Source organism: Nasonia vitripennis, chromosome 2 (genome assembly GCF_009193385.2).
Source record: "Nasonia vitripennis strain AsymCx chromosome 2, Nvit_psr_1.1, whole genome shotgun sequence".
Taxonomy (NCBI): Eukaryota; Metazoa; Arthropoda; class Insecta; order Hymenoptera; family Pteromalidae; genus Nasonia; species Nasonia vitripennis.
In genome coordinates, this window is record NC_045758.1 from 30,763,721 (window position 1) to 30,789,476 (window position 25,756).

Below are 25,756 nucleotides of genomic sequence, written 5' to 3' on the forward strand. Positions count from 1 at the left end.
TCATTTCGACTCACTGTTCAATCTGAAATTCCAGCCCCAACCACCAAGCGAATCACTGAATGCTCCAGTAGTAGAGACCTCGAACTCGTCAGGCACGATTCCCCCCCCTGCGACTCACGCATCGTCGTCGGCACGTGCTGCCACCGCGGCGTCTTCGGCAAACATCAGCCACTGCACACCCTCCGCGTATAAAAACCACTCTCTCGCTCGCCCGCAACGACGTCGCAAGCTCCAGTAGATAAAGGCGAGGAGCGATCAGCCTGCGCTTCGCTCCCCTCTCCACGCTTGTCGCCGCCTACCGTTGCTCGACGGCACTACGCGAGTCAGTCGTCGTGCCGCCGGCGAGCAGTGCGGACGTAGCTCTTTCGATCTTAACGTTCTCGCATACGCTCGTTACAACAGCTGCCTAAGCATATCCAAAGAGACTTGTTCGAAAAAAATTCCCCCTCCCGAGGGAGAGAGAGAGACAGAAAAGCCACGCGCGTATCCGCAAGCTCTCGCGACTCGCGGGGTGTGCAGCAGACCAGCAGTCAGAAGCAGTAGCAGGGAAATAAAGCTTTGCCGTTCGGTCGTGGTGCGCGCTGCAGCGCCGCTGCCGCCGCCGTTTATTGATCGGCTCGAGCCGCCAAGTTTAGCCCCCTGGGCGAGAGCGCGCGCGCAAGTTCGTTCTCTCCGCTCTCTCTCTCTCTCTCTTTCTCTCTCACTTCGTTTCAGTAGTGTGCGAGTGTCCGCCGTAGTTGTCGCCTCCCCCTCGTGCGTGTGTTTCTCTCTCGAGTATAGTTCCTCTCTCTCGCGCGTTGGGACCATCACCGCGACGAGAGCAGACTGCCACTTGCGTTTTTTTTTCTGTGATACGCAAGCTGCGGACAGTATAGACAGCGTCGTCGAGTACGGAGAGAGCAAGAGCGAGCGAGTGGAAGAAAGATAGAGAGAGATAGAGAGAGAGAGAGAGAGAGAACCCGCACCACGGGGCCCAGCCAGGCGGAGAGTAGGAGGAGCGGCGCCGGGCGCCGCGGCCGGGTCGACCACTACTAGCTCGTAGTAGAACCGCTGCTTCCGCCGCTCTGAGCGTTCGATCGTCCGCTGCATCGGAGCAATAAGCACAGGAGCGAGACAGAGCGAGAGAGAGAGAGAGAGATAGAGAGAGAGGCGGCAGACAGAGGGCTGCGCCGCCCGCTCGTAGTTAAGTGTGCACGCAGGAAGAAGGAAGGAAGCAACGCTGGTACGCTCGTCGCTCGTCGGCTCCGGCATGGCTGCCCAACCGGCTTGCACGCGCTTCAGTGACAACTACGACCTCAAGGAGGAGCTCGGCAAGTAAGTACTCAGCTCGCGCGCACACACGAGTACCTTATACACGTTAGTTACTCGTCTGCACACGCTTGATACGACCTCGCGGGCTCGCGAGCGGGCTGGCGCGCGCGCGGGGGGGATTTATTTATAGTCGCGCCCGAAATATACCTAACGCGCGCGCTCCGCCGACGACCAGAGAGAGAGAGAGAGAGAGAGAGAGAGATCGCGGTCACCTGTGTACAATGCCGCCGCCGCTGCGACGCGCGCGGTGTATTAATAACCTAGCTCTCTCTCACACTCTCTCTCTCTGTCTCCGCGGTGCGTGTACATACGCAGGCTTATTCACCTGCGTGACGCATCGTGTTGTTTTCGCGCTCGCGCTCTGCAGGTGAAAGCGGGAGAGACGTTCCTTCCGAGATGATGACACTCGCATGGAGAGTCGTCGCCTCCGTCGTCGTCGTCGTCGTCGTCGGCCATGATGCGCGCGATTGTCTGGCAATTAACGCCGCACGCATGCGACCTCCGCTGCTGCCACCCTGACTCTCTCTCTCTCTCTCTCTCTCTCTCTCTCTCTCTCTCCGTATCCGTGCGCGCCTGTAGTGGGAGAGGCAGTTGCACTTTGTCGCTATATTTAAGCCCCGGCGGTGGCCTCCGCGTCGCTCGAGCGCTATATATACCCACGCTAAGCGAGCGAGAGAGAGTAAGAGAGAGTCAGGGTGTGCTGCCTCCTCTGGAATCCACGGCTAGCGCTAGCTGTGCTCTCTCCGTGTCTTGCTCCGCCGGCAGCTGTAGGTATCGCACGCTGCGAATCGATACACGCCGCCGACGCCGCTACTGCAGCCGGAAAAGTTTCTCGGGAGGATACCTGCAACGACCTGCCTGTGTCTCTCGCAGTCGAGGATCTCTATATGCACACGCTCGTGCGTTCGCGCACACGTGAAAGGCTCTGATCGATCGGAATGACGATAGGGGGGGGGGGTGGACCGCGTGTACCGCCGGCACGAGGCTGCATCACCAGGTCTATGCGAAGCGAGAGAGACCACACCCTATACACACGCGCTCGCGGGAGTCTACCTGTGCGCTCTGGTATAACCTACTGACGCTTTTACAGCCAAGGAGGGGGTAATAAATACTTACGGATCGTCCTCTCTGTGATATTCTCTCTCTCGGATCGGAGCGACTCTAACGCGTTGAGGTTAGGAAGGACACTTTCAAACAACTTTCCGAACGCACACCCGAATATAACCGCGATAAAGGTCAATCAGCACGCATGAACCTCGCGAAGACACACAATCAAAACAGCAGCCGCAGCCGCGATGAATAATTCAGCGACACACGCGCCTCTCTCGCGATAATACCTATATATATATACACGCTCCGGTCTCCTTTATACATCCGCGCATCGATTCGCCGATCGCCGTATAAGTATACGTGTCCGTGTGTATACGATTTATTTAGGAGACGAGACTCCGTGGCTCTTCTAACGAGCTCGGGACACGCGATAAGTCGGATTGTTATGGACGGGGGGAAAAGAGTTACAGCTTGTAATTATTTCAACGAGTATAATTTGATTTCTGCGGCTTTCTTCTCTCCTGCCCCTCCGCGCCGAAAGTTCGGGGGGGGGGGGTCGATGCAGGTACGATATGGAACGCAAGCGTCGTGTGCATGAACGTTCCTTTAACCTTAATTCCGTTTATAACTGAGCGACGTTCAAAAAGGAAACGAGAAACAGTGGACGGTGTGTGTGTGTGTGTGTGTGTGCGTATAAAGGACGCGAATTCCTGACTACTTTGTCCCACCGTACACAGCTGTTTCTACTCGAGTCAATTCTTGCGCGTTTGCATATTTTTAACCGCTCTCGCGCGTTCCTAATAAGCCCGTCAGACGTGTGTGTGCGGAGTAGCGTAATTTTATAAAACTCGATGAGTTGGTAAAAAATGTGTTATGCATATTATTCTCGTTTCGCGCTTACTCATCGCGTCAAAGTGTTTAAGTTCATAATCCTGAGTCCTTTAAAACCCGATTCCGAAGCGATATCAGCATAATAGCCTCGTGTCTCACCTCAGCTTGCTCTAGCGGTGTTGTGTTGATGTCTCTCCGGTAACGATCGCCGGTAAATATTGACGCGCCGCAACAGAAAACCCTTTACAACGTACATACACACACAACTATCTCACCTGACTACCTCAGGCAGTCCCTTTGATCCTAATGAGCTCTTTCAAGAGACTCTTTCGCGTTTATCCTCATCATCATCGTCGTCGGTATGTAGAATACGGTAGAGAGAAAGAAAAAACATAATTAGAATTTACAATCGTCTTATCAGTGCGAGATTAAGCGATCTCGAGCTTCTGTTCGGATTCGGCATTCTTCGATATCGATGTGCTCTTGTCACAAGCGTCGAGATTACAATAGAGCCGAGGTCGAGGATATGTACGTGCGACGGCTCCGCATTGTATAACGTAATCGGCGCAAGTGTCCGATTGTTACTTCTGACGCAATTGAGCGGCGCGTGTGCTGAATGGCAAAATTACTGCACTTTATGCTTAGCGCCTTCTTGCCTCGTACGACGTATCCTATAGGCGGTCGCATTCCAGCAGATCGAAGAAACCTAATTTTCGAAAAACGAGCCTCAGCGTTTTAACTCTAGAGCGAGAGAATTAGTTTAGAAGCTGACCGAGATATCCAGGCGCGACTGTAACGTACAGCGGGCGTAGGGTATAGCGCCTCAGCGCGATATACACTTCTAGGTATATACCTAGACGCAGACTGCAGAAGACCTTAATTAGGTTACCGTCGGCGAGCGCTTGCCGCGGCGACGGAGAAAAGAGGAGAGAATCGCATTATGCGTCGAATATCGAGCGGAGCTCCGTTGCCAATTCTTCCGCGAGTGCAGGCTTGGTATATAGTTATACGCGAGCTTATACATAGCGCCAATCGAGGATCGCTGCTATAAAGCAGTAGTCGTCGTCGTCGTCGCGCGGGATCAACGGCCCGTGTACGTATATGTGCGTATATACGCCTCGTGTGTCTATTAGTATTTTCAAAGAAGTCGCGGGGTCACGCTTCTGACACGTACGCACGACAGCCGATTAATTATCGTCGTGAGCGCGGGCGATTAACGCGAGGTCGAATAATATACCTATATACCTAGCTGCATCGTGCGCTGCAGACCTTATTGAAAAGTTGTAATTGGGAGGCGATCCCGTGGACGCCTCTCGTTTGAACTGCATATAGCCTGTGACCTATATTCCAAAGAGGGGGTGGGGATTGTGTACTACAGTTTGTACCTTATTCCGCGATAAACTGTGCGTTATGACGCGAATTAAATTGATTACGTCAGAGCGAGGCGTTCTCCTCTCTCTCTCTCTCTCTCTCCCTCTACCGCTTGTCGTTGTTGCGCGCTACGCGATCGGGGATTGGATTTTGCAGAGTTGACGCGGGAGAGCTGATTTCGAGGTATTTTTAACTTTGAAGAATCGCGAACCTTCGGTGCTTGAATTATGTAATGATCGATAAGACGCTGCAAGTGTAGCGATTCTTTCGGCCGATCGACTGGAAAAAGCTCGAGGGTTGAAAATACCTTCAAATGCGTATAGAAGCCTGTCGCACCTCATTACAAGAGACGCACCACCGGTTTGTAGCGATGCTACATAACCCACTGCAAATCGATCTCTCGGCTCCAGCACCAACACGTGCGCACGCACGACCACCACCCGCGTGCGGCTTATATGCATGCGCGGCCCGCACGATATACACGTGCATCACGCGCCGCATCACGTGGCGACACGCCGTCTATATTTGTGTATACCTTCTTTTCCACGAACTTTCGTCCGAAAGTTTCGAAGCTGTGTACGATAATAGAGAGAAGGATTGAAGTTAATTGAAACCCGCGAAGGAGAGTATATAACGGTAAATCCAGCCAAGTTAATCTCCAATTAAAATTTTATCGACCATAAAGCGAAAAGAGCTGCGAGTCTTCTATTTCCGTCTCGTCGTCTCTCTGTAACACAATACACGCGACGCCCACGACGATTACATTACAACGTGAGATAGAGAGAGGGAAAAATTAGAAATCCAAGCCGATGCAGTCGACGTCCTCGTGTGACATTCGACGGCGATATATACTATATATCTCTCTCTATTTTTAGCGGCAACTCAATTCGGCGTGTCACACACGATTTATCCGCTCGCTCGCGCTTCGGGTGAAGAATCAAAACGGCGATCTATGGCGATCCTCGTGTGATGATCCGTTTCGATGAATTTTTTCAGAGTTAAAGTATATGCTTGTACGTCTTACTTTCGGGTCTATCGATCGGTGCGGGCTGTAACGTATAGAGTTAAACTCGTTGAATTATTGAAAACTGCTAACGAGCCGTCAGTCGAGTTCAAGGACGTGGAGACCGAGAGCAAAACGCGCCTATGATACGCATACGCCATGGGAGTAGCGATGTCGCGCGTATACGTGATCTGCTTATACAGGAGAGGATAGAGCCGAGAGGCGTGTGTTACATTATGAGGTTCTTCCGACAGCTGGTCGCATATAACCGCGAGGGAAATAACAATGTCATATAGCGAAGGGCTACTTCTCCGGTATTATTCTTACTTTACATCGCGCACAGCTCTCGATGTTTTAAATACGAGAAGCGCGAGAATATTTCATAATTTCCGTGAGAGAGAGAGAGAGTGAGAGAAGGAGAAAAACTCGTTCGCGGAGAGAGAAGTCGTCCCCTCGATGCGCCTAAAAATATACTCTCATCTCTCGTCTCGTAAAAAGTACGAGCTCTCTCCTATAGGATTCTATTAACGCTCCTCGTCGCGCAGAAATTCTGACTTCTCTCTACTATACCGCCGCTGTGTGTATGTGATCCGCTGATGCTTTTTATAGCTATAGCTCGAGCGCGATCCCTCCTTTTCGACATATCGGGAGCGCGTTAATCTTTCGAGACGTCAAGGCTGATAACTCGCCGAATCCAATTATGTTATATATACGTCTGATGTGTACTTGACTTTCTTGAGTGAGAGAGAGAGAGAGAGAGAGAGAGAGAGAGAGAGAGAGAGAGAGAGCCACTTTCGTTTCTCCGTTTATACCGAATCAAGAGAGCTCGTTTCTTATTTCCCCTGACGCCGAGAGCGATTCGTCCTGTTTTAAGAGATACCTACATACATCACACCGATGTGTACGTGTCTGTGTGCCATGTGTGTACGACGAGGAGGTCGAGGCGCGACGATAAGCGGTCGCGACGATACGTCCGGCTCTGTAACAGGATCAGCCGCGCTTAGCCGATTTAATTGATAGTTTCGCAGATCCTGTTAAACGTTTCGGGATTTGCCAACCTTTCGCTTTTATATATATATACACCGACAAGTGTCGGTTTAACGCGTCGCATCAGGAATAAAGTCGTCGGTATATATATTTACGTCCCACACGTACACCCACACACGAAAGACGCGGCAAGAAGGCGCAATCGGCGAGGCTAATCCTCGGGACATTATCTCCGACACGAGTTTGCTAATTCGCGATATCCTGCAAGAAACTTTACCGCCTAGCTTACAGCCCCGTATACTAGCGCAGCTGCGATCGATGGAACTAGTCCCGCGGAAAGAAAGGCATCAATCCCGCAACATAAGAGAAACACAGACGGTATAACCGTAGCGATAAATCGAGGATAAAAATCTCTCCTTCTAAGGTGTATAAAGCGGCTGCCATTACAGAAGCACCGCGCGGAAGAGACTCGTCGCTGTCAAATTGTATAAAGCATGGCTCCTCTGCTTTGCCGCGGTGTACTGATAAGGGACGGATGCTGGTGTAGGGGATGATCCGTCTTAGGGTATAACGGCAGTTCCGAAAAAAGATTTTTTTCCTCTCGCTCTCGTCCAGTATATGTATAACGTATAACCTATGTGGACGTACGGGCTTTTGAGATTAAAATCAAGCGTAGGTGCCTTCGCAATTTATATCAGTGCTTCTCGCTCGTCGAGTCGATTCCTCCAGTTTTCCGCGAAATTCCTCACGACTCTTGAATCCCCACGAAAATTGCGCTTTATTACACGGCTTCCATCTCTCGTAATTTCGCAATAAACGTCGAGTGCTGCAGTAGTATTATAGAAGCTTCCGAGTGAAGTTGTTGCGAGACTACACCAGCGCAGCAAAAGTGTCGATTCTCTTATCCGAACATGCAGAACGAGCATCGATTCCTCCGATAATTACACTATACGCCATACGCGGAGGCGTTTACGCGCTCGTCGAGCGGTGAGAGCAAGCACACAGCGTGTGTCCGCCACCCTCTAATTGCAAAGTCGAGAAATTCGGCCGATATACTCGCGCACATAATACCCACACACACGTGCTGTCAACCTACTTACGCCGGGCAGTGATAACGCTCCGGTAAATAAGGCGCGTGCGGCCTCGTTCGATACATTGTGCGCCGCCTGTATAAATACAAATACGTGTGTGTGTGTGTGTACAGAGAGTGAGAGGTAGGGAGCACACGCCCTTGGTGTCATCGATTTTCGTTGCGGCAATGGCTGCTGCTCTCTGCTGCCCCTTCTCTCTCTCTCTCTCTCTCTCTCTCTCTCTCTCTCTCATGCGCTCGCGGCTGTCCTTATCGACGTAATCTGCTGTCCTAGTCTCTTTCTATATACACGGCGCACGCTATATGTCTGCGTTAATGATCGTGACTGGCTCTCTAGGCAGCTCTTCCTTCCTGGGAGTGAATGACTGCTGAAAGCTCGGGCTGTATTGAAAAATTTCTCCTCCAAAGCCGATGCTCCGCGAAGTGAGAGAGTTCATTACTCATCGTGTGCTATAGTGTATACGTGTGTAGAGAGGGGCTAGGATCGATAATGGTAATCAAGAGATGCGCGCTCGATCGATTTCATTTTCATAATTAGCCAAGTCATTATTTCGAGAGGATTATGTTTACCGTCTGCGAGAAAATTGAAGGATGCAGTGTATTCTCTCTCTTCATCTGTTGATTCTCGCATCAAAAGAAAAGTGAATTGGACTCTGTATGCGAGCTACGTACAGTATCGATCCTCGTCGGCGGTGTACATATAGAGTCGATGAAATAATAGCCGACAGGATTGTATTCGAAATTAATGCGCACAATATAATACGGGCAAAATTGCCTCTAGCTCAAACAAGAGCTGATCAGACGTCGACGACGTCGTGACGACAGCCCTGAATGCAAATTCTCCTCCTCCTCCTCCTCCTTGCGTAGGCAAATCAGCTGCTGCTGCTGCTGCTAAAGGGACGACGCGCTTCGAAATTGGGTCAGTAGCGCACGAGCCATTCGAAATAAAATCGCTCGCGCACAAACATATATAGCACAGAAGGTACATGTATATGGCGCGCCAGCACACCTGCAATTAATTGTTTAGCCGACGGCAAAAGAAATCTCGCACAAAGGGCTGTCGATCGATTGGACTACGTTATATTATACCTGGGGCTCTATTATGCTATATATGTATATACTCTTGAGAGAGACTATAATAGGTCGATGGATTTAATTAAAAAGCCGAGCCCTTTTCGACGATATATATATATATATATATATCTCCGCTTCTCCTCTTTCGCGTCTTTCAATCGCAGCAGCGGCGGCGAGTCCTCTGATTTTTTTTGCACTGATGGTGTATATGTATATAAAGTATAATTAAAGCGGCGATGACAAAGAAAAGGAGAAGAAGAAAATGACGAAAGAGAGGGATGTGATAAAACCAATTACGCTTTTCGAGGCAGAATCGAGCGTTGATAAAGGGCCGTAGGAGAATCGCTGATTGTGAATTGTGTGCGTATACGCGCCTATATAGCTGTATTTACGGATTACGTAGATCGGACGTTTACGGTACGCCGTGAATTACAGACGACTTTGAAGCGGTATTTATTGCGCGACTTACATACAGCGCCGTCGTACGTTGACTCGCGCTGAAATATGAAAAATACGATGTAAATCAGTGCCAGCTGTCGCGCGTAAAAGTCTATATCCGTCTCTTTCTCGGGAATCATCGTTATACCTACATTTCCAACGGATTAAAAGAAGGACTCGCACGTGGCGCGAAATTTAAAAAAAGAAAGCCAGCCGCGCATCCCCTCGAAACCCGCAAGCGGTCAGCAACAGCCATAACTCGCCTGTTGCCTACACCCCGGGAGAAAAAGAGAGAGTAGAATAACGAAAAGCATCAAGCTCCTCTCTCTCCCTCGTAAAAATAGCAGGCGAGCGCTCTCTCTCTCTCTCTCTCTCTCTCTCTCTCTCTCTCGAGCCGTTCGGAGGCCTTGCAGCAGAGCGGCTCGTCTAAAAGGAGCACTGCATAATGCACGTGCAGTCTCAGGAGAGAGAGAGAGAGAGAGAGGGAGGTAGCGACTCGCGCTCCACGGATCAGGGATCCAGGTCGCTTTGACCTTCGCCCGGAGTCTCCCGTTTCCACTCTCTCTCTCTCGCTACATAAACTTCATTAGGTCAGCTCGCTCTCGTGGAATTACACGCTCTTCCAGAAATAACGGCGACGACGACGAGTCTCTCTCTCTCTCTCTGCAGAGTACGTAACGGCCGGCCAATTACGCTACGGATCGATTAACGCGGGCGACGATGGGAAGAAGAAAGAGAGAAAGAAAGAATTAAGCCTCGTCGCCGGAGCTATTCTGATATGGTCCGACGGTGCGGTAGTAAAATACGAAACGACTTCGATGAAATTTCTCTGTTTGTGCTTTTTATTATTCTTACCCGCGGCGGCATTGTTTTATAAATATAAAGCGTGAGATGCAGGGGGTTGTTGTCTTTTTCATAGCATCGATCCTAATTTTTTTTTAGCGGTGATACATAGTCGTACGGACACTTTTTTCGTCGCCGCGACGCATTCCCAGAGAGTAGCTCACACTCGACCTCGTATGTGCAGCTGATAAAGCCGGAAGCTCGCGCTCGCGAGCCTGTACACACGACCGGTCTATAAGCTCCGACTGTGAAAAGCTGATTAGCGAAAGGAGGCGCGCTTACGCTTTCGCGGAAGAAATTGAGATTTTTTTCCTAGTCCGCGGCGCTTTTTTACGCTCGCCAGAGAGACGAGAATCAGCGCGGCCACAGTGAGATGAGAGTAGACGACGAAACTTTTTCCGAAGCTCCGCGAACGCGAGCTTTTTACCTTTACGCCGAAAGTTTCTCGCTGGAAACATAGCGAGCTTTCCTGAAAATCCCGCGCGCGAAGCTCTCTTATTTGCGAGGAAACTTCCGCCTTTGTATAGAGGCTTATTAACTGTTGTCGGTCTGAATTATTGACTAATATTCATTCTCTAAAAAGCAGCTGTGCGTCCGATTATTAATAAGAGAGAAAGAGTAGCATATACTGGAACGTGTGTGTAAAGCCGCGCGTCGACCGACCTTAATAGCTCGTAACATGTAGAGCCTCTCTCTCTCTCTCTCTCTCTCTCTACTATTTATCTTTCTTATTCTTCGTGTGAACTTTGTATCGCGCGCGATAACAATGTCCCGAAACATCGATACCTCGAAAATTGCTCTCTCCCTCTCGCTACATAAAAATTCCATACCCGCACTGAAAATTGACACTTTCCCTCGCTCGCATATTCCCTCGGCGATAAGAGAGCCGGACCCGCGTATACATACACATAAAGCGGATTCCTTCCTTCCCTTGCTCGTCGCGGAAGAATTTTTACTTTCGATTCCCCGGACGAACTTTTCGGCCTCGCGCGCGCGGTAAAAGCCACTTATTAGACCGGGCTGCCGGTGTGTGTGTGTGTGTGTGTGTGTGCGGCGATCGATGCCACATCCCGAATCGTGACGTCCGACTGCGCGCCGCTGAATTTTTCATGAGCCGGAGAGCTTCGATTGGAAAGGTCCCCCCTTTTCTCATGTATGTGCGGCTGCTGCATTTTTTAGAGGCACAGGGGGGGGGGGCTCACTTGATCGTGCTTTTCGGGGGTTGCGGCCGTAATTACGCATATGCGATAAGGGCTGACGCGTGTTTTTCCACTCTTGCAAGTTGTCCTCGTTGGTGTAGAATCGAAGTACGCGGCAGACGACTTTTCCCGTGTATACAGCTACTTTCGCTCGGCTGCGCATAGTAGAGAGACGCGAAAAGTCAGCAGCGAGTCGCTCGTGACGTGTGCACGCAAATTGGATTACCGCGCGCAATGTAATTGAAGCAAACCGACTCTGCGCGTTGTTGACGTTATTTCCCTTTTCCCTATATATTGGTATAAGTACTAGCTACTGTGTGTGTATATATATATATATACCTCGCCGATCTTTCTCCGGTTCTCCCGCTCGCGCGTATACACTCGAGAGAGTAATAAAGTGAATTATGCATCGGATCCTCGCGTATAAATTTCTCAAAGCGACTCGAACGCGCAATCTGGCACGTTCTACAGACGAGTTTCGACAGTCTACGTTATTCGCGCGAGCCTCGAAAACACGCTGCAGCGCAGTTTGCTCGCTTTTTATCGGCTACTCACGAGGCGAGCTATATATGTGTGTGTGTATGCTGCTGGTTAACCTTATCGTCTCTTTCTCGCTTCGCATAATTCGCGGCCGCTGGAAAAAATTTCTGTTCGAATTCTTTATTACTCGCTCTTTTCGTGAACATTTTCCAACATGTACACGATAACGAAAACACAATCATACCTAACAAACCCTGTACACGTGTTATACAAACTCGAGTCACGACTAATGCCGAACAGAACAGTGCACAGAGCCAACAATTTTCTCCTATCGATCCCAGCTCGCAGCAAAAGTCTCATCGGCTACTCCGCATCCCCCGATAATCAATTAGCCCGGCTAGGCTAGACTATACTCGCGCACGCGATCGCCAATTCTCGGGACTCGCGAAAGAGAGGGAAAGTCTAAACGCGCGCGTGGAAGCTGCTCGTGGAATCGGAAAGTGATTAGGAAGTAGAGGCTCCGTGTAATACCGCGAGAATTCAGCGGAGGTCGACGACCCGTTGCCGTCTTCCTCTACTGCGTCATCTCGAGAGATTTAGATTTAGATTTAGATTTATATGTTTTTATTGTTGTACATTATGTTGTACATATGTAAATATAGTAAATACAGATAAGATAAAAGAGAGAGAGAGAGAGAAAAGGAGGAAAAGATAGCTCACGCTTTTCGTCATATGGATCGATTGTTGCGGCTTGTTAATCGTCAGCTCGACGCGAGGAACTGATACACTGCGTAATTTGTGAAGAGAAAAAAATGCGATTCTATGCATCAGAGTACTTGTACGTCCAAATCTCGCTGTAGAATAAAAATGAGAGGCATCCGAAGAAGCCTCTTATCTCTCTCAAGCAGCGGCATATCCGTCCTTATACGCTTCCCAGAAGCCCATTTGACTCTCTTTCTCTCTCAGCTTGCAAAAAGGACACACCGAGTGTGTATAGTCCGCACACAGATGGGATGATCGTGGCTCTGCAGTACGGCGTGAAAAACAAAAGGAGAGAAGAGATAGACAGAGAATATAGGATAGAGAACGTGATGCAATTTCGTTCTCGCTAGGCGCGAATCCTGCTCTCTCGGGCGGATATTTTTGGAATGTAGGACGAGCAAGGTTCGCGGCCGTGCACAGCGTCGTCCCGAGGAGTTGCGAGCTTGCGCGAATGTCGAAAAATTCCGCTTCTATACTCCTGCTCGCGCGTCACCCTGAGTATCCGCAGCTCAAATTCCCATCAGCACCTAATCACCCCCACACATACGGCCGAGTCCCAAGAGTCATTTCCCGGCATCGCGCTCATTTCACGCTCGCAGATATACGTATATATAGATAGTGAAAGAGAGAGAGAGAGAGAGAGAGAGAGAGAGAGAGAGAAAAAGTTTGTGAGAGAGAGAGCCTATATATGATGGATCGCACACGAGTTCAAAGCGAATTAGCGCCGACAGTTACTTATGAGTTGGATGAGCGATTGCGAGAGTATCGACGTGCGTCGACACGTTGAAATGGGAGGAAAAGAATTTGTTCCTCTCGTGGCTAATTAGAAGAGTTCGATAGCTCACATCACGTATATTACGGCGAGAGAGCGTAAATCCGATTGCTTGGACTCCTTCGCATTTGTATACTTGAAATTACTATGCTATTTTATTAAGCTGCTCATGACGAGTATATACATACTTGGTCCCTCGGCTGATGCGAATTCATCTTCTGCAGTACATTATTCTACACATGTATACAGCATATTATACACAAAAGTGTATCGTCACTTCCGCGAACATAATGGCGATTGTATCGTTATATACATCTACTCTATAACGTATATCGATTATGGCCAGCGAGTTTCGACGGCTGTATAATGGGCGAGAGCTGCGGTATAGTAGCCGGATACGTGGGAATAAATTACTCCTGAATAATGCAGCCCATTGTAAAATTGTCTCTCCATGCGACGATCGTTAACATGATCCCTGCTTCTATACGTGTATTCATACATACCACACAGACACGCGAGCATACGCGTCTCGTGCTGGATTTTATCAATTGCACAGCGTTACATTTCAACGAGCGAGCGATAAGGACGCATCTCGATAATCCTCGCCCGCAGATTATTACAATGCGCAACGTCCAACCGGAAAAAATGAAGCGATTTTGATCGGCTGAAAAATTCACAGCGATAATCCAGATGGAGAGCGAGCGAGAGACATCGATAAAACAGTCTCCTCTCTGACGAGTCAGGGCCGAAAGCGATAAGTGATTGCAATCGCTGTCCCTCCTGCATATAGATTCCTCTTCTTCTTCGGCCGACTGTGTAATACGTCGACGCGTGTATTAATCTTCCGAGGTATTTCCCAGCGCGATGCAAGCCATCGATCATAAGTATACACCAAAAGCAGAGAGTCGAACGTCGCGTTATGGAGCTAGAAGGTGTACAAAAAGAAAAAGAGATAACGCCATCACGATGATCGAGCGATCGCGTTCGACGTCTTTTCTTCAGGTACATACCCTGTAAAGCTGAGATCGATTCGAAGGTTATTACTCCAATTATTATCGTCCAGAAGCATGTATAAATGCGAAAAGTGACGTCAAGACACGCTCGAACGATAAGACAAGGCGAAAACGTACACGCACGAGTATACGTGCTCTTTTTCTCTCTTTCGACGACTCTCTCGCGCAAAAAGCGCGCGATTAATTGGCCAGCGGTCGGTCTCTCCTATCCGCGAGTTTACGGAAGCACACGTGACTAATTGGCAGAGCCAAGGGGCTATCGAATCATCTCGGGAGAGATGCAAAGAGCCAAAGCGAGATAGCCAACGTCCCTTCGAAACGAGCTTCCCTCTATACTGGCTCACTCGGACCGCTATCTTTTCCACTGCGGTTTTTGGCTTATCTCGCGCGCTTTGGCGCTCTTTACATGCATCGAGTGATACACTTACTACCATAAGCCGAACAAAAATTCGAATCTGCCGGGGGCGTCAAGGTCAGCGTCGGCTGCGTTACGAGAAAGAACATAAGACTTAAAAGAGCAAAGCAGCTGAAAATTATTTAAAAAGGCGCTATAGCCTCACTGTGTACCAGAGCTTATTAGTACAACTGGAGCGAGAGAGAGAGAGAGAGAGAGAGAGTATGAAGAATGGTCATCTTTGGCCGTTACGCAAAGACCGGGCGGCGCGATAGCTTAAGTATACGGCAAGAACAAGCGAAAGAAGAAAAAGAAGACGAGGATTCGGGTCAGAGGGCTGTATACGCTGTGTATACGCCTACTCGCATCCTATATCCTATCGCACACGTATACGGAATAAAACGGGTCCGGCGAATCATATATCGGAGAGCGAAATAGAAAGAGAGAGGCGTAATCCCACGCGGTGATATTGCGTTTTTTATCAGGAGTCACGTCGCTCTTCTTCTTCTTTTTAAAGCGACGACTCGCCCGCTGAGGTATAACAAAAAGAAAGAAGCAGCCAGCCGCGCGTATAATTTTCGCGAGTTGTATAATACGAGTAGGAGCTGAATCGCAAGCCCCTCTCTAAGCCGCTTTTCTAACCTCTCGGCGGAAGGATTTTTTCCCGGGGCTGCGAGTATAAGATCCCCGGGAAATTTCTTCGAGAGGGACAACACGCACTGCACCGCTCATGCGCCTCCTCTTATGTTATTCGGGGAAATTAAGTCGAGAGGGGAGAGGGGGGGGGGGAAACTGGATCAAGAGTATAGGCGAGCGGAATAATGCATCCTGGCGTGCACTATATAAAGACAAGGAAGAGAGATTTTGTTAGGTGCTGTATTTTTCAAGCAGATTTTCAGCGCGAGCGATGAAGTTCGATCCATAAAACATCGCGCTGTGGGAAACTGTCTCCAAATGCACGGAACTTTCGTCGATTACTATGTGCATTATTGTGGCTATTCCGCTTTCGAGGCTCGATTCAATTTGTCGAGACAATCTTCCTCTCGACGATCGATTTCGCGCACACACACGCACACACGCTGAGACGATTCTCGGGCATTCAATCATCCGACCTGACAATTCGCCACTTTCTCCCCTAAGAAGAAGAAGAAGAAGAAGAAGAAGAAGAAGAGAAAGAAGCAGGAAGACCCTCGGAAAATGAGAAACAAAAAAGGAGCGGCGGCCCTCGTCGAATATATATCCCCTTTTCCTCGTGTGCGTGTATACGCAAGGGGAGCCAACGGGACGGCCGACCCTTTACATCTGACAATTGAAATCTTATTTCGCGCGCAGCCGGATCGAGCGTAATCAAAGTTTAAGGAGTAGGGTCGAGCCTGTGGCGAATTTCTCCTCCTTAATGTAGGAATATCCTCTACGCACACACTGAGTAAAGATAAATTCACCCGGTATCGTACTCGTGTCGGTGCATAAATTAATTTCGCCGCCGAAAAGTTAAGCGCGATAACGCGCGCGAGCTCTTCTTTTTTTTCTCTTACTAAACTATACACGCTATATCGAGGATTTATCCAAGCGAGCCCGTATACGCACGTACACACAGCGTGATATAGTCGTGCGTCCACAGCAGGCAGGTTCCTGGGGCGGAGGAGGAGGAGGACGACGACGACGACGACTATCGACCGGCGCATTGCTCCCGCCGTTCTTCGCAGCCCCACCAGCGACCCTCTCTAACAACCCCGCCGCCGCAGCGGCTCTCGCTTCTACATGCGTGTGTGTGTGTGTGTAGAAGGAAATTCGGGATTTTTCAAAGATGGCATCCTTATGGGCTTTTTCTTTCGATATTTCGTAACATACTATCGTCGTTTGCGCACACACGCCTGTGTAAAATTCTCCGTCTTCTCTCCGCTCACACAGCCAGTACTTCCGGCCGGGGAAATGTAGGCCGATCAATCCCCATAAGATCCTCTCTCTCTCTCGCAGCTCATGTGCTACTGCTCACACAGCCTTGAAGTAACGATCGAAAGCAACCCCCTTTGCCAGGATTCTCTATCTCTCCGAGGAGGAGATCCGTCTCTTTTTAGGGGCCAGAGACCCTCAAACTTTTCTGACTCACGCGCGTCAGCTCGCGTGTGTGTGTGTGTGTGTAAGTTGTAATACAACAGGCTCTTTTTTCCGAGAGACGTCGAGTGGCCGGACAATTGGAATTTCGAGGGCTCGTATGTATGGCACAACGACGACGACAGGATTTTTTTTGCGCATGAAAAATGAAAGTTTCGTTTATACATAGACGAGTACAATGATATAATAACGCAGCGTACTTCGAAATTAGGAGGTGCTGACACAGTAGTAAAGCCCTGGCTCAGGACAGACCGACCGATGTACACTGGAAAAAAAACACAGCCATTTTAACTGAACTCGCACCAGTAATCCGTCATTGTACGAAGACTCGCCAAAATTACCGTAGAGTTCAGCAGTTTTAAAGAATCAATTTGGTGGTATTTGCTGGTGTCCCGCGTAAGCGACTAATATTACCAGTCGCACACCGTTGTTCTTACTGAACAGTCGTTACGGTGGCAGAACGGTTAAAACTACCGGACTTTACAGCAAAAACGACTGTGTTTTTTTTTTCAGTGTAGTATATATATATATAATACGTCGAGAGCTGCGTCCCTCCCTCTCTCTATGTGTGTCAGGATGACGCAAGTTTTGTAGGTTACCGGTTAATGAAGTTATACGCGAACTAAACTCGCGGAATCACTCAGACGTTTGCACAATAGCGGCAGTAGTATAGCGTAGAGAGAGAGAGAGAGAGAGAGAGAGAGAGAGAGAGAGAGAGAGAAAGAGAGAAAGAGAAGCTCGCTCCTATCGATTTATCATGGGCCGCTCGCGCCGGCAACTTCTATCTCCCGAACTCGCGCGCACGAATCTCTCATAAATACACGCGGGGAAATGGAAAAGTTGCGCTGTATATATACTATACACGCGCACACACGTCCGAACTTTATCTCGTTACGCTCGTCGAGTCGTCCAAAAAAGAATACTCCTCGCAAATTAAAAAGGGAACGTCACGCCTACGATGTATAGCATGTATATAAGGAAGACGGGACTCTCGAGCACGTCGGGGGCGGCCTATAGGTATAATAACGATTCGACCCATAAAATTACCCATTATGCCTAGATTAATTCGAACAAGAGCTCGCGCCGTGTCCCTCGGGCGCCGCCGCTACGGTATAACGATTTTCATCGCCGCCGAGAGCCGAGGGAAGACGGTACATCCGCTTTAACGCACAACTCTCTGTACACCCTTGCCTGATATTATAATGCTCTTCTCGGGGCCGGAAAAAAAAAAAACAATGACACGTCTCCTCCTTTGGAAACACGGGGAGGGCGCACGAGAGCGAGATATCGATCGAGTCGCGCCCGCGCGATAATGAAATAGGCTCCGAGGGACAGAAAGACGCACGTGGTGCGCGGTGTGTGCGAGAGCGAATCGCGATTTATTATTTCGTGATGCCTGCGACGTGCGGCTCCACTTTTTTTTCGCTTTAGGGCGCGGCTGATGTGCCTATGCGTGTGTGTGTGTACGCACAATCAGAGGATTGGGCTATATTGATTTCGAGATTTTTTCAGGGAAGGGTGCGCGCGGGCTTGTGTGTACTGCAAATATTTTCTTTCCTCACGAGGCTTAGCTGCCTTATGGAAAAAATCTTCTCCTCAAAAATTAGCCGATCGATGCGAAGCAGAGCTCGCGCATTCCTCGAAAACAAAGCCGGTATATATATATATATATATATACATACACAAGAAAATGAAACAGCGGGCTCCGCGCGCCAAAGTATAATAAGTCGTTCTCGTCGGTCATCCGCTAGCTCGCTCGTCGTTAAAAGTCTTCGCTCTCACTGTTAAATCGACTCGAAGGAGCTGTGCGCGGGCAAAGAGAGAAGAGAATCTCATCCGCGCGAAACCGCCGCGGGTTATGCGGAGCTTTTGGCCTCCGGCCAGATTCTCACCGCGATCCAAACAAGCTCTCTCCGCGTTCGCGCGCGTTGGGATATGAAAATCAATTTCGAACGTCGCGGCGGCGAACTTTTTCTACTTCTATACATAACGTCTCTGCGTCGTTTATTATAATTAAAAAATATTCGATTGTACGGCACAGCGCTTTATTTAAAAAGAAAAACAGGCTGCAAGCTCCGAGCTTTTGTGATTACACTTTCCTCGGAAATTGAAAAAAAAAAATATTAATAATAATTGTAAACGAAAGCAAAAATTGCAGGAGATCAAGAAACGGCTACGATGTGTGTCTATCCCGGCGCAGAAAGGGTAAAAAGCTCCGCAAAAACAGCAGCAACGCGGCGCGCTCTTGTCTGGCGTCGTGTACACACTTTGTTTTCCTTTTCTCTCCGCGGCATTGTCGCGAGCAAACGCGCGCACATGTCTCACAAAGGAGTACCGCCGCCTTTTAAACCTCATCGGAGCCGCCGCTCCGTTTAAACGTACACACACACACACACGGCGCTTTCTCCCGTGCAGTTTCGAAAAAAGATCGCATTTTTTCATTAATCGTCCCTGAGCGTGCGACCTCGAAAAGCTCTCGCTCTCTCGGATTATAAAAAGGAGAGTCGTCGCTTATAAATAAATTGAATTTTTTCCTCCCGCGCTCTCTCTCTCTTGTCTATTTTCTAAAAATGACACGTATACCAAAAAAGACACCACGACGACTACGCCAGAGTACTGTGCACACATACGTGGTAAGCTCGCTTGGAAGGTAAAACGAAGAATGAAAAAGGTGACGTATTTAGGTCACACACAGAGGGGTACACAAAGCTACTGTACCTGTACACGCCGAGCTCTCGGCGCTTGCTTCTGTTCTCCATATATTAGGTTACACACAGGCCGACGCGCGCACACATACGCGTCGATGCTGTTCCGCTGCATAGCCGTATGTATATAACGTATCGATTGCCGCGCACGCGCTCGCAGCAAAGAGTCGTTATCTGCGCGCGGATGACGAGCTTTTAGGGCTGCTATCGCTTTCGCGCCGAGTTAAGCGGCGCTTATTATATATATCGGCCGCGCGACTACGATTTTTTACCATTTCGTATTACAATACGCAATCGAAACTGCTGCAGTGTGTGTATAATGTATAGGGGCTGGAAAAATCCGAACGTCGTTATACACGCGGAATTCCATCCTGCAACGGCGCATTAACTTTATTGCTTTAGCCTGGATGCATATAAGTACGGTTAATTTTCGCTGCGCTGCTGCAGGAGCGAGGAGCGCACGCTTTTTGGGATTTTCCATCCCGAGTTCTGTATATATATATATATAGTCTCTCTTCGTGTCTTTCCGAGTGTTCGACTGTTTGTTTACCGTTCAGTGCTTTTCGCGAGGTTTATTATTAAAGTTCGCGATTTCTCGCCGCCGAAACTTATTGCAGATCAGTGTATTCCGCCTGACGTATCTGTTATACAGAGCGACGAGTATTCATTGCTCTAATGGCGTCGCGTCACGCGTTAAAATGCGTTTGACAAATGCTAATGACTCGAGAGGAGCGACTGTAATAATCAAAGTGAAAATGAATCGTCGCGAGCAAAGTCCCCTTTGTCTCCAAAAAACTTGCACATATATAGCTCGAGACACTCCGAGAACTCGGCGGGACATGATGATTAACGCAAACATCGAAATTAACATGCACACGACATTTGCATTTCTCGGGACAGCCCGAGAATGTTTTCCCGAGCGCGGCGGGATTTTTCAGCGATAATACGACCACGAAGACGTTCTCATTCGCACGTGCGTTATCTCTCACCTTCGCGACTTTCTCGGCCGCATCGCGCGGAAGACACGTGCTGCTATATAGCGCTGCGCGATGCCGAAGGACGAGAGATAGAGAGAAAGCTATACACTATAGATATTTACATAGTTGTATAGCAGTGCGAATTTATCCGAGCGGAAAAGCTGTGCTTCCGGTCAGCGCGATATAATAATGCGCGCCTGGCCGTATAATCGTGCGCTGCAGCGACGGTACACTATACACGCGATGATGCTTTCCAAGAGAGAGAGCAGCCAGTTGGATCCGAGAATCAATCGCGTTAGTTAAAGTCGGCTGGCTTTGGAGCTTGGGAAAGGTGCAGGCTCGAGTTATAGTGTGCTGGAAAATTGTGTCAGGTTTTTCCGTGAGAAAAGGAATATTGCAATTCTTTCGGAAAAATTCTTGTCACACGCGACCCAAAAAAAGCAAGCCTCTACCTCCAGCTCAGCTCGTCACACACATACGATTCGGAAATTTGCCCGTCTCTCAGACCACCGCAAAAGTATAGATTCACTCCGCAGCGTCCTTGAAATTCAGTTTCCGTAATAAGAGAATTCCGCGGCGATATTTCAGCCGCCCGTGTGTATTAAGGCCGTAAAACGTCTACTCACACAGACACACAAGCTGCGGCCTTTAACTTCCATATCAAGACTATCAATTTCGCGACTCCCAGCGAGGGCCTTTACCTCTCTCTCTCCGCGCAGTGGTGGGATAGGACTCGGCTCTCGTTAAAAACGTATTCGAGACGGAGCCACAGCTGCCGCATCGCTTTGGGGTATAATGTCGCGTGCTTTGGATTGATGTATACAGCACACGCTTCCGGCTGGCATATCGAAGGCGATTCATTAATTTTGTTGTCTTCTGTGGAAACATTTAGAATGGCACTCGTCACGAGGCGCGAAAAAGAAGGCAGAGGATCGATCAGGTGCCGTAAACGTCGAGGACGACGACTATATACGTGTCTCTCGTGGCTTCTGCATCTCTCTCGCGGTGGCAATTCCCAGCCGTCGTCTGCGAAGCCGGTCGTTAAGCGTAACAGCCGACAATAAAATGAGGGAGAGAAGAGAGAGAGAGAGAGAGAGAGAGAGAGAGCGGAATATATAAGGGCAAAAAGCTGGCGTCTAAACGCTTCTCTCTCTCTCTCTCTCTCTCTCTCTCTCTCTCTCTCTCTCTCTCTCTCTCTCTCTCTCTCTCTCTCTCTCTCTCTCTCTCTCTCTCTCTCTCTCTCTCTCTGCTCTGACGAAAATGAGTCGCGACGAAGACTTTTACCTCGTAAATATCGCGCTGAGCTTTACGGCCTTCTCTCTCTCTCTCTCTGTAGGAAGGGGTGAGCGACACGCGTTCGTAAATTCATCCCGATCGCGCGACGAGTTTTATCATCATTACGATAAAATCCCGCGGATCTAGCGCGAGAAAAAAGGATATACACATCCGTGATACAAAGCGTGACGCGGTACGTTCGATCTCGTTAAAAATTGATCGGCCACTTTCACGGCCCTCCTGCGAGCGAGAAGTAGGTCGGATGCTGCTGCTGCTACCGTCGTTTCTCCGTGTATTATGCATCGCCGTGTGTGCATCTCTATATACGTGTGTGTACACCCCATGAATTACGTACCCGCGAGAGAGAGAGAGAGAGAGAGAGAGAAACGCGGAGGGGACTATAGCCTTGACTCTTTTCCCCTGCAGTGTATAGAGCACAGCACAGTATATAGCGCGTGTACAGCGGGAGGAGAAAAGGAGGAGGCCGTGTGTGTCGCAGGGGAGGATTTTTGCGAGGCCGGTTACGCAGCGGTATGGATGTGGGTGTGCGCGCAACGCGGTTTTTAGCTTTGACCGGGCGAGCTTGAAAGGGCTGTATTATGCGGGCGCTTTTTCAGCCTTTTCGATCTCGAACGATCGTATTTATGGATAAATCTAGATTAAACGCGGAAGGCGTGTCGAATTGCGGAAAAACGCTAGAGCTTCAGCTCCCTAAGGAGTAATCCAATCGTCGCCTACTATACGATCGGCTTGCAAGCTCTCGCTCATGCCCCGAAAATCTGTCGCGTTTCACGACCTATTGCCACTTGGAATTTCGCCTCGTCGTTTTATCCTTCGCGCTGACGTAAACCGACTACCCTCAGCGCGTTTACGTAACCCGACTCGACGAGCGCAAAATTCGAGCGACAACGTCTTGGCCTTGTTTTTCTGCTCTCGTTAGAGCCTCCCCTTATATCAGCCTTTTCTCTATCGCCATCTCTCGCGACTGCAGTTTTAGTGTCGCGAGGGCTCTTGCCGAACAAAAGTATACATAGATAAACTCGCGCGAATAGCCGTGTAGTTGACAGAAGTGTAACAATGGGGGGGAAAAATTCGCTCCACATAGTAGTCGGCGTATAACCGAGTGTGCGTTCGACCGAGAGCTAGAAGGGAAAAAAAAAGGAATAAGTCAGTGCTGCACGCGAGAGAGCGAGAGAGAGAGAGAGAGAGAGAGAGAGAGAGAGAGAGAACAGCTGTGCAGCTATGCGTCTCGGGAAAATCGATTCGCTCGGTGTATAGACATCGCACAGCAGTGCGCTCGCAGAGGATATATAGTACGAATTCGCTGCATTCATGGGAAATATGACAATTTGCTTCGTTACGCGATACAGAAACTGGCGGCGACGGATGCATGGAAATGCGGTTATACTCTCTCGCTCTCCATCTGTGCTGAGGACGTCGCTGTCTATAGAATATTCCGACGCGATTCAGAGAACTTTGCCGTCTTCTCGTCCTATTTGGAAACAGCTGGATATGCTACTGTTGCCGGGCTGAGTTTCTCCTCCGCCGTTTTTACTCTCTCCTTCTCTCTAACGAAGCTGCGAAATCGTGGCTAATGGATCGTCGTTAGCTATAACGATCATTACATCAGTCGACTCTCTGCTAGATTGAGAGATTGTTTTTTTTTTCTTCGGTGCGCGGGCGACTTCAAGTTTTTCGACTCTGAAAAAAAAAAATCCTCCCCGAGGCGAGCAATCATACGAGCGTCTATAATTCATGCCTGCCGAAAAGAGATTTTTCCCGGCGCAATAGTCCCGCGAATAGAGCTCTCTGTATTTATGAAAAAAGGGCAGCGAGATATTCCGTAAATAATAAAACGTGACGCTGATGAAGAGAAAGCGAGAGCGTTGCGTGTCCCTTTTTTCCCGTTCATCGACACACATACACCCCCCGAAAAGAGTGAAAACATCCCCCGAGAAAGTGGCTTTGCTGGAAATTGGATGTGCGTACATGGGGAGGGTGAGTCAGATGATTAATCAAAATTATTAAAAAAAAAAAAATAATAATAAATCGCTTCCATTATGTAGTCGCGACGTATTCTAAAAATAAAAAAAAAACACAGCTATACAGACCGCAGCTGAATAGGCAAATTTATATACCTCTGGTCCATTATGCAAATGTAGGCTCCTCTCGGAATCTCTCTACTGGCGAGAAAAAAATCCTCCCGCGTTATAACACAGAGATAAGACAACGTCGACGACGAGGATGCCTCGGGCCAAAGTGCAACATTGTCGCGAGCCAAGTTCGATCAGAGCTCGAGCACTTGGCCGAATTTCCCGACGTCGAACGTCGACGGCGCATACATCACCTCGACGTTATATTTAAAGCCGAGAGAGAGAGAGAGAGAGAAGCGCATATTCTTCGTGAGCGCATTGTCGGCGGCCTTTCTCCAAGGTCTCGATACATAACATAGTATAATAGTAGAGAGAGTGATTTTCGCGCGCGGCCAATTAGAGGATCGCCTCTCTCGCTTTTAATACCCTGTTTTCGAGCAGAGAAAGAGAGAGAGAGAGAGAGAGATATTCGAGTTGTTTGTCGCTACTGCGCTGGGATAATTAGAAAGCCGAGTCTAACGAGCTACGAATGTTGCAGTAGCTCACCGAGAAAGGAGAGACCGATGCGCAGAGTCTTCTTTGCGTATAGCGTGTATTTATAACGATCATGAGCCGACTTGTTGCGCGGATTTTTCGATCGATGCGACTACATACGCTTCGAATTTCGAAAACATAATCAGCGAGTCGACCTTCGCTATATATATATATATATATATACATGCGCACAAGCGGACACTCGCTCTAATTATGAAAGTTCTCCGGAGCTTCTCCGCGTATATGCGATAACTAGTTCGCAGAATTTGCAAGCTGCGCATATGCGGGTTCGAAATACATCAGCGAGTATTATAACGTATGTGTTTTCTCTGTTGCAGGGGTGCCTTCTCGGTGGTCCGGCGATGCGTGCAGAAAAGCACGAACCTCGAGTTCGCCGCGAAAATCATCAATACCAAAAAACTCTCCTCCAGAGGTAAGTGTCTTGTATGCTCTACATCACATTACACACAATCTTATGCAAACACATCCGCGCCTTGTATAAGGTCTTATCGGGATCGAAGGGTCTATTCAGTTCGAGGATGTACCTGTGTGGTTCGTCTCGAAAGAAAAGCTTTGACGATAACGTTATACACGTGATCCAGATAATCGCGAGCACAGCAGAGAGAAAAACGACGATCGACCATATTTTTTCTTCCCATTCAACATACACCGTTATGTAAATGACTCGCGAGTGTGTGCTTTTCAATGCGCGCGGAAATAAATTACGCCGATAACGCGTGCTCTGGCCGCGATAGCGAAATTGCTTCTTTTGAAGAAAAATCCGCACGTGTATGCGAAACAAGAGAAAAAACCGATATATTTGAAAAAAAAAAAAAACATATCGAAAACGCATCCGCCCCCGCTAAGCGAACTCAATCGCGAGGAATCGTCGAAGCTCATCAAAGCCCGCGAGAGCTGCTGGTCCGGAATTAAACAACGTGGCGCAAAAGCTCCCACTAGCGCGATGTACAGCTCTCTAAAAACGACGTCGTTGACAATCTGCCAAGATCTCTCTCTCTCTCTCTCTCTCTCTCTCTCTCTCTCTCTCTATATATATATATATATATATATCCGCAAGCGAGCATCTCTCTCTGAATTCGATCGCGCGGATGAAGCGCAATTTCCCCCGCGCGCGCAACGATAAAGAATCGCTCTTTGACGCGATGATTTAACTCTCATGCCTATAGCTATACACATCTACGGAAAAAATAGCGTATATATAACGGTATATAGTAACGCGCTCGATTGGAGGCAAACTGCTGATTTCATCGCGACCAACTGTTGATGGCCGACGATCGTCTTTTGCCTTCTTTCTGTTCCTAATTCTGATCCGCGGACGAGTAAGAATAGACGTATGACGATATGTGTCGGGACTCGCGAATTTTTCTCCGATCGAAGATGCGATGCCTTAGCGGGAGAAGAAAGAAGGAGGTATATAC

General features: G+C 48.8%; 1 protein-coding gene across 37 annotated transcripts in view; it reads left to right on the forward strand.

Moving 5' to 3' along the window:
- The first annotated feature begins 75 nt into the window (after window positions 1-75).
- LOC100122555 (calcium/calmodulin-dependent protein kinase type II alpha chain) overlaps window positions 76-25,756 on the forward strand; it is a 64,881-nt gene continuing 39,200 nt past the window's right edge. For all 37 annotated transcript variants that reach the window (XM_008206144.4, XM_031924987.2, XM_008206148.4 and 34 more), the window contains exons 1-2: window positions 76-1,314; window positions 24,656-24,750. In XM_008206144.4, the coding sequence (XP_008204366.1) occupies window positions 1,250-1,314; window positions 24,656-24,750 (160 nt within the window). In that variant the 5' untranslated portion in view covers window positions 76-1,249. The remainder of the gene's footprint in view (window positions 1,315-24,655; window positions 24,751-25,756) is intronic.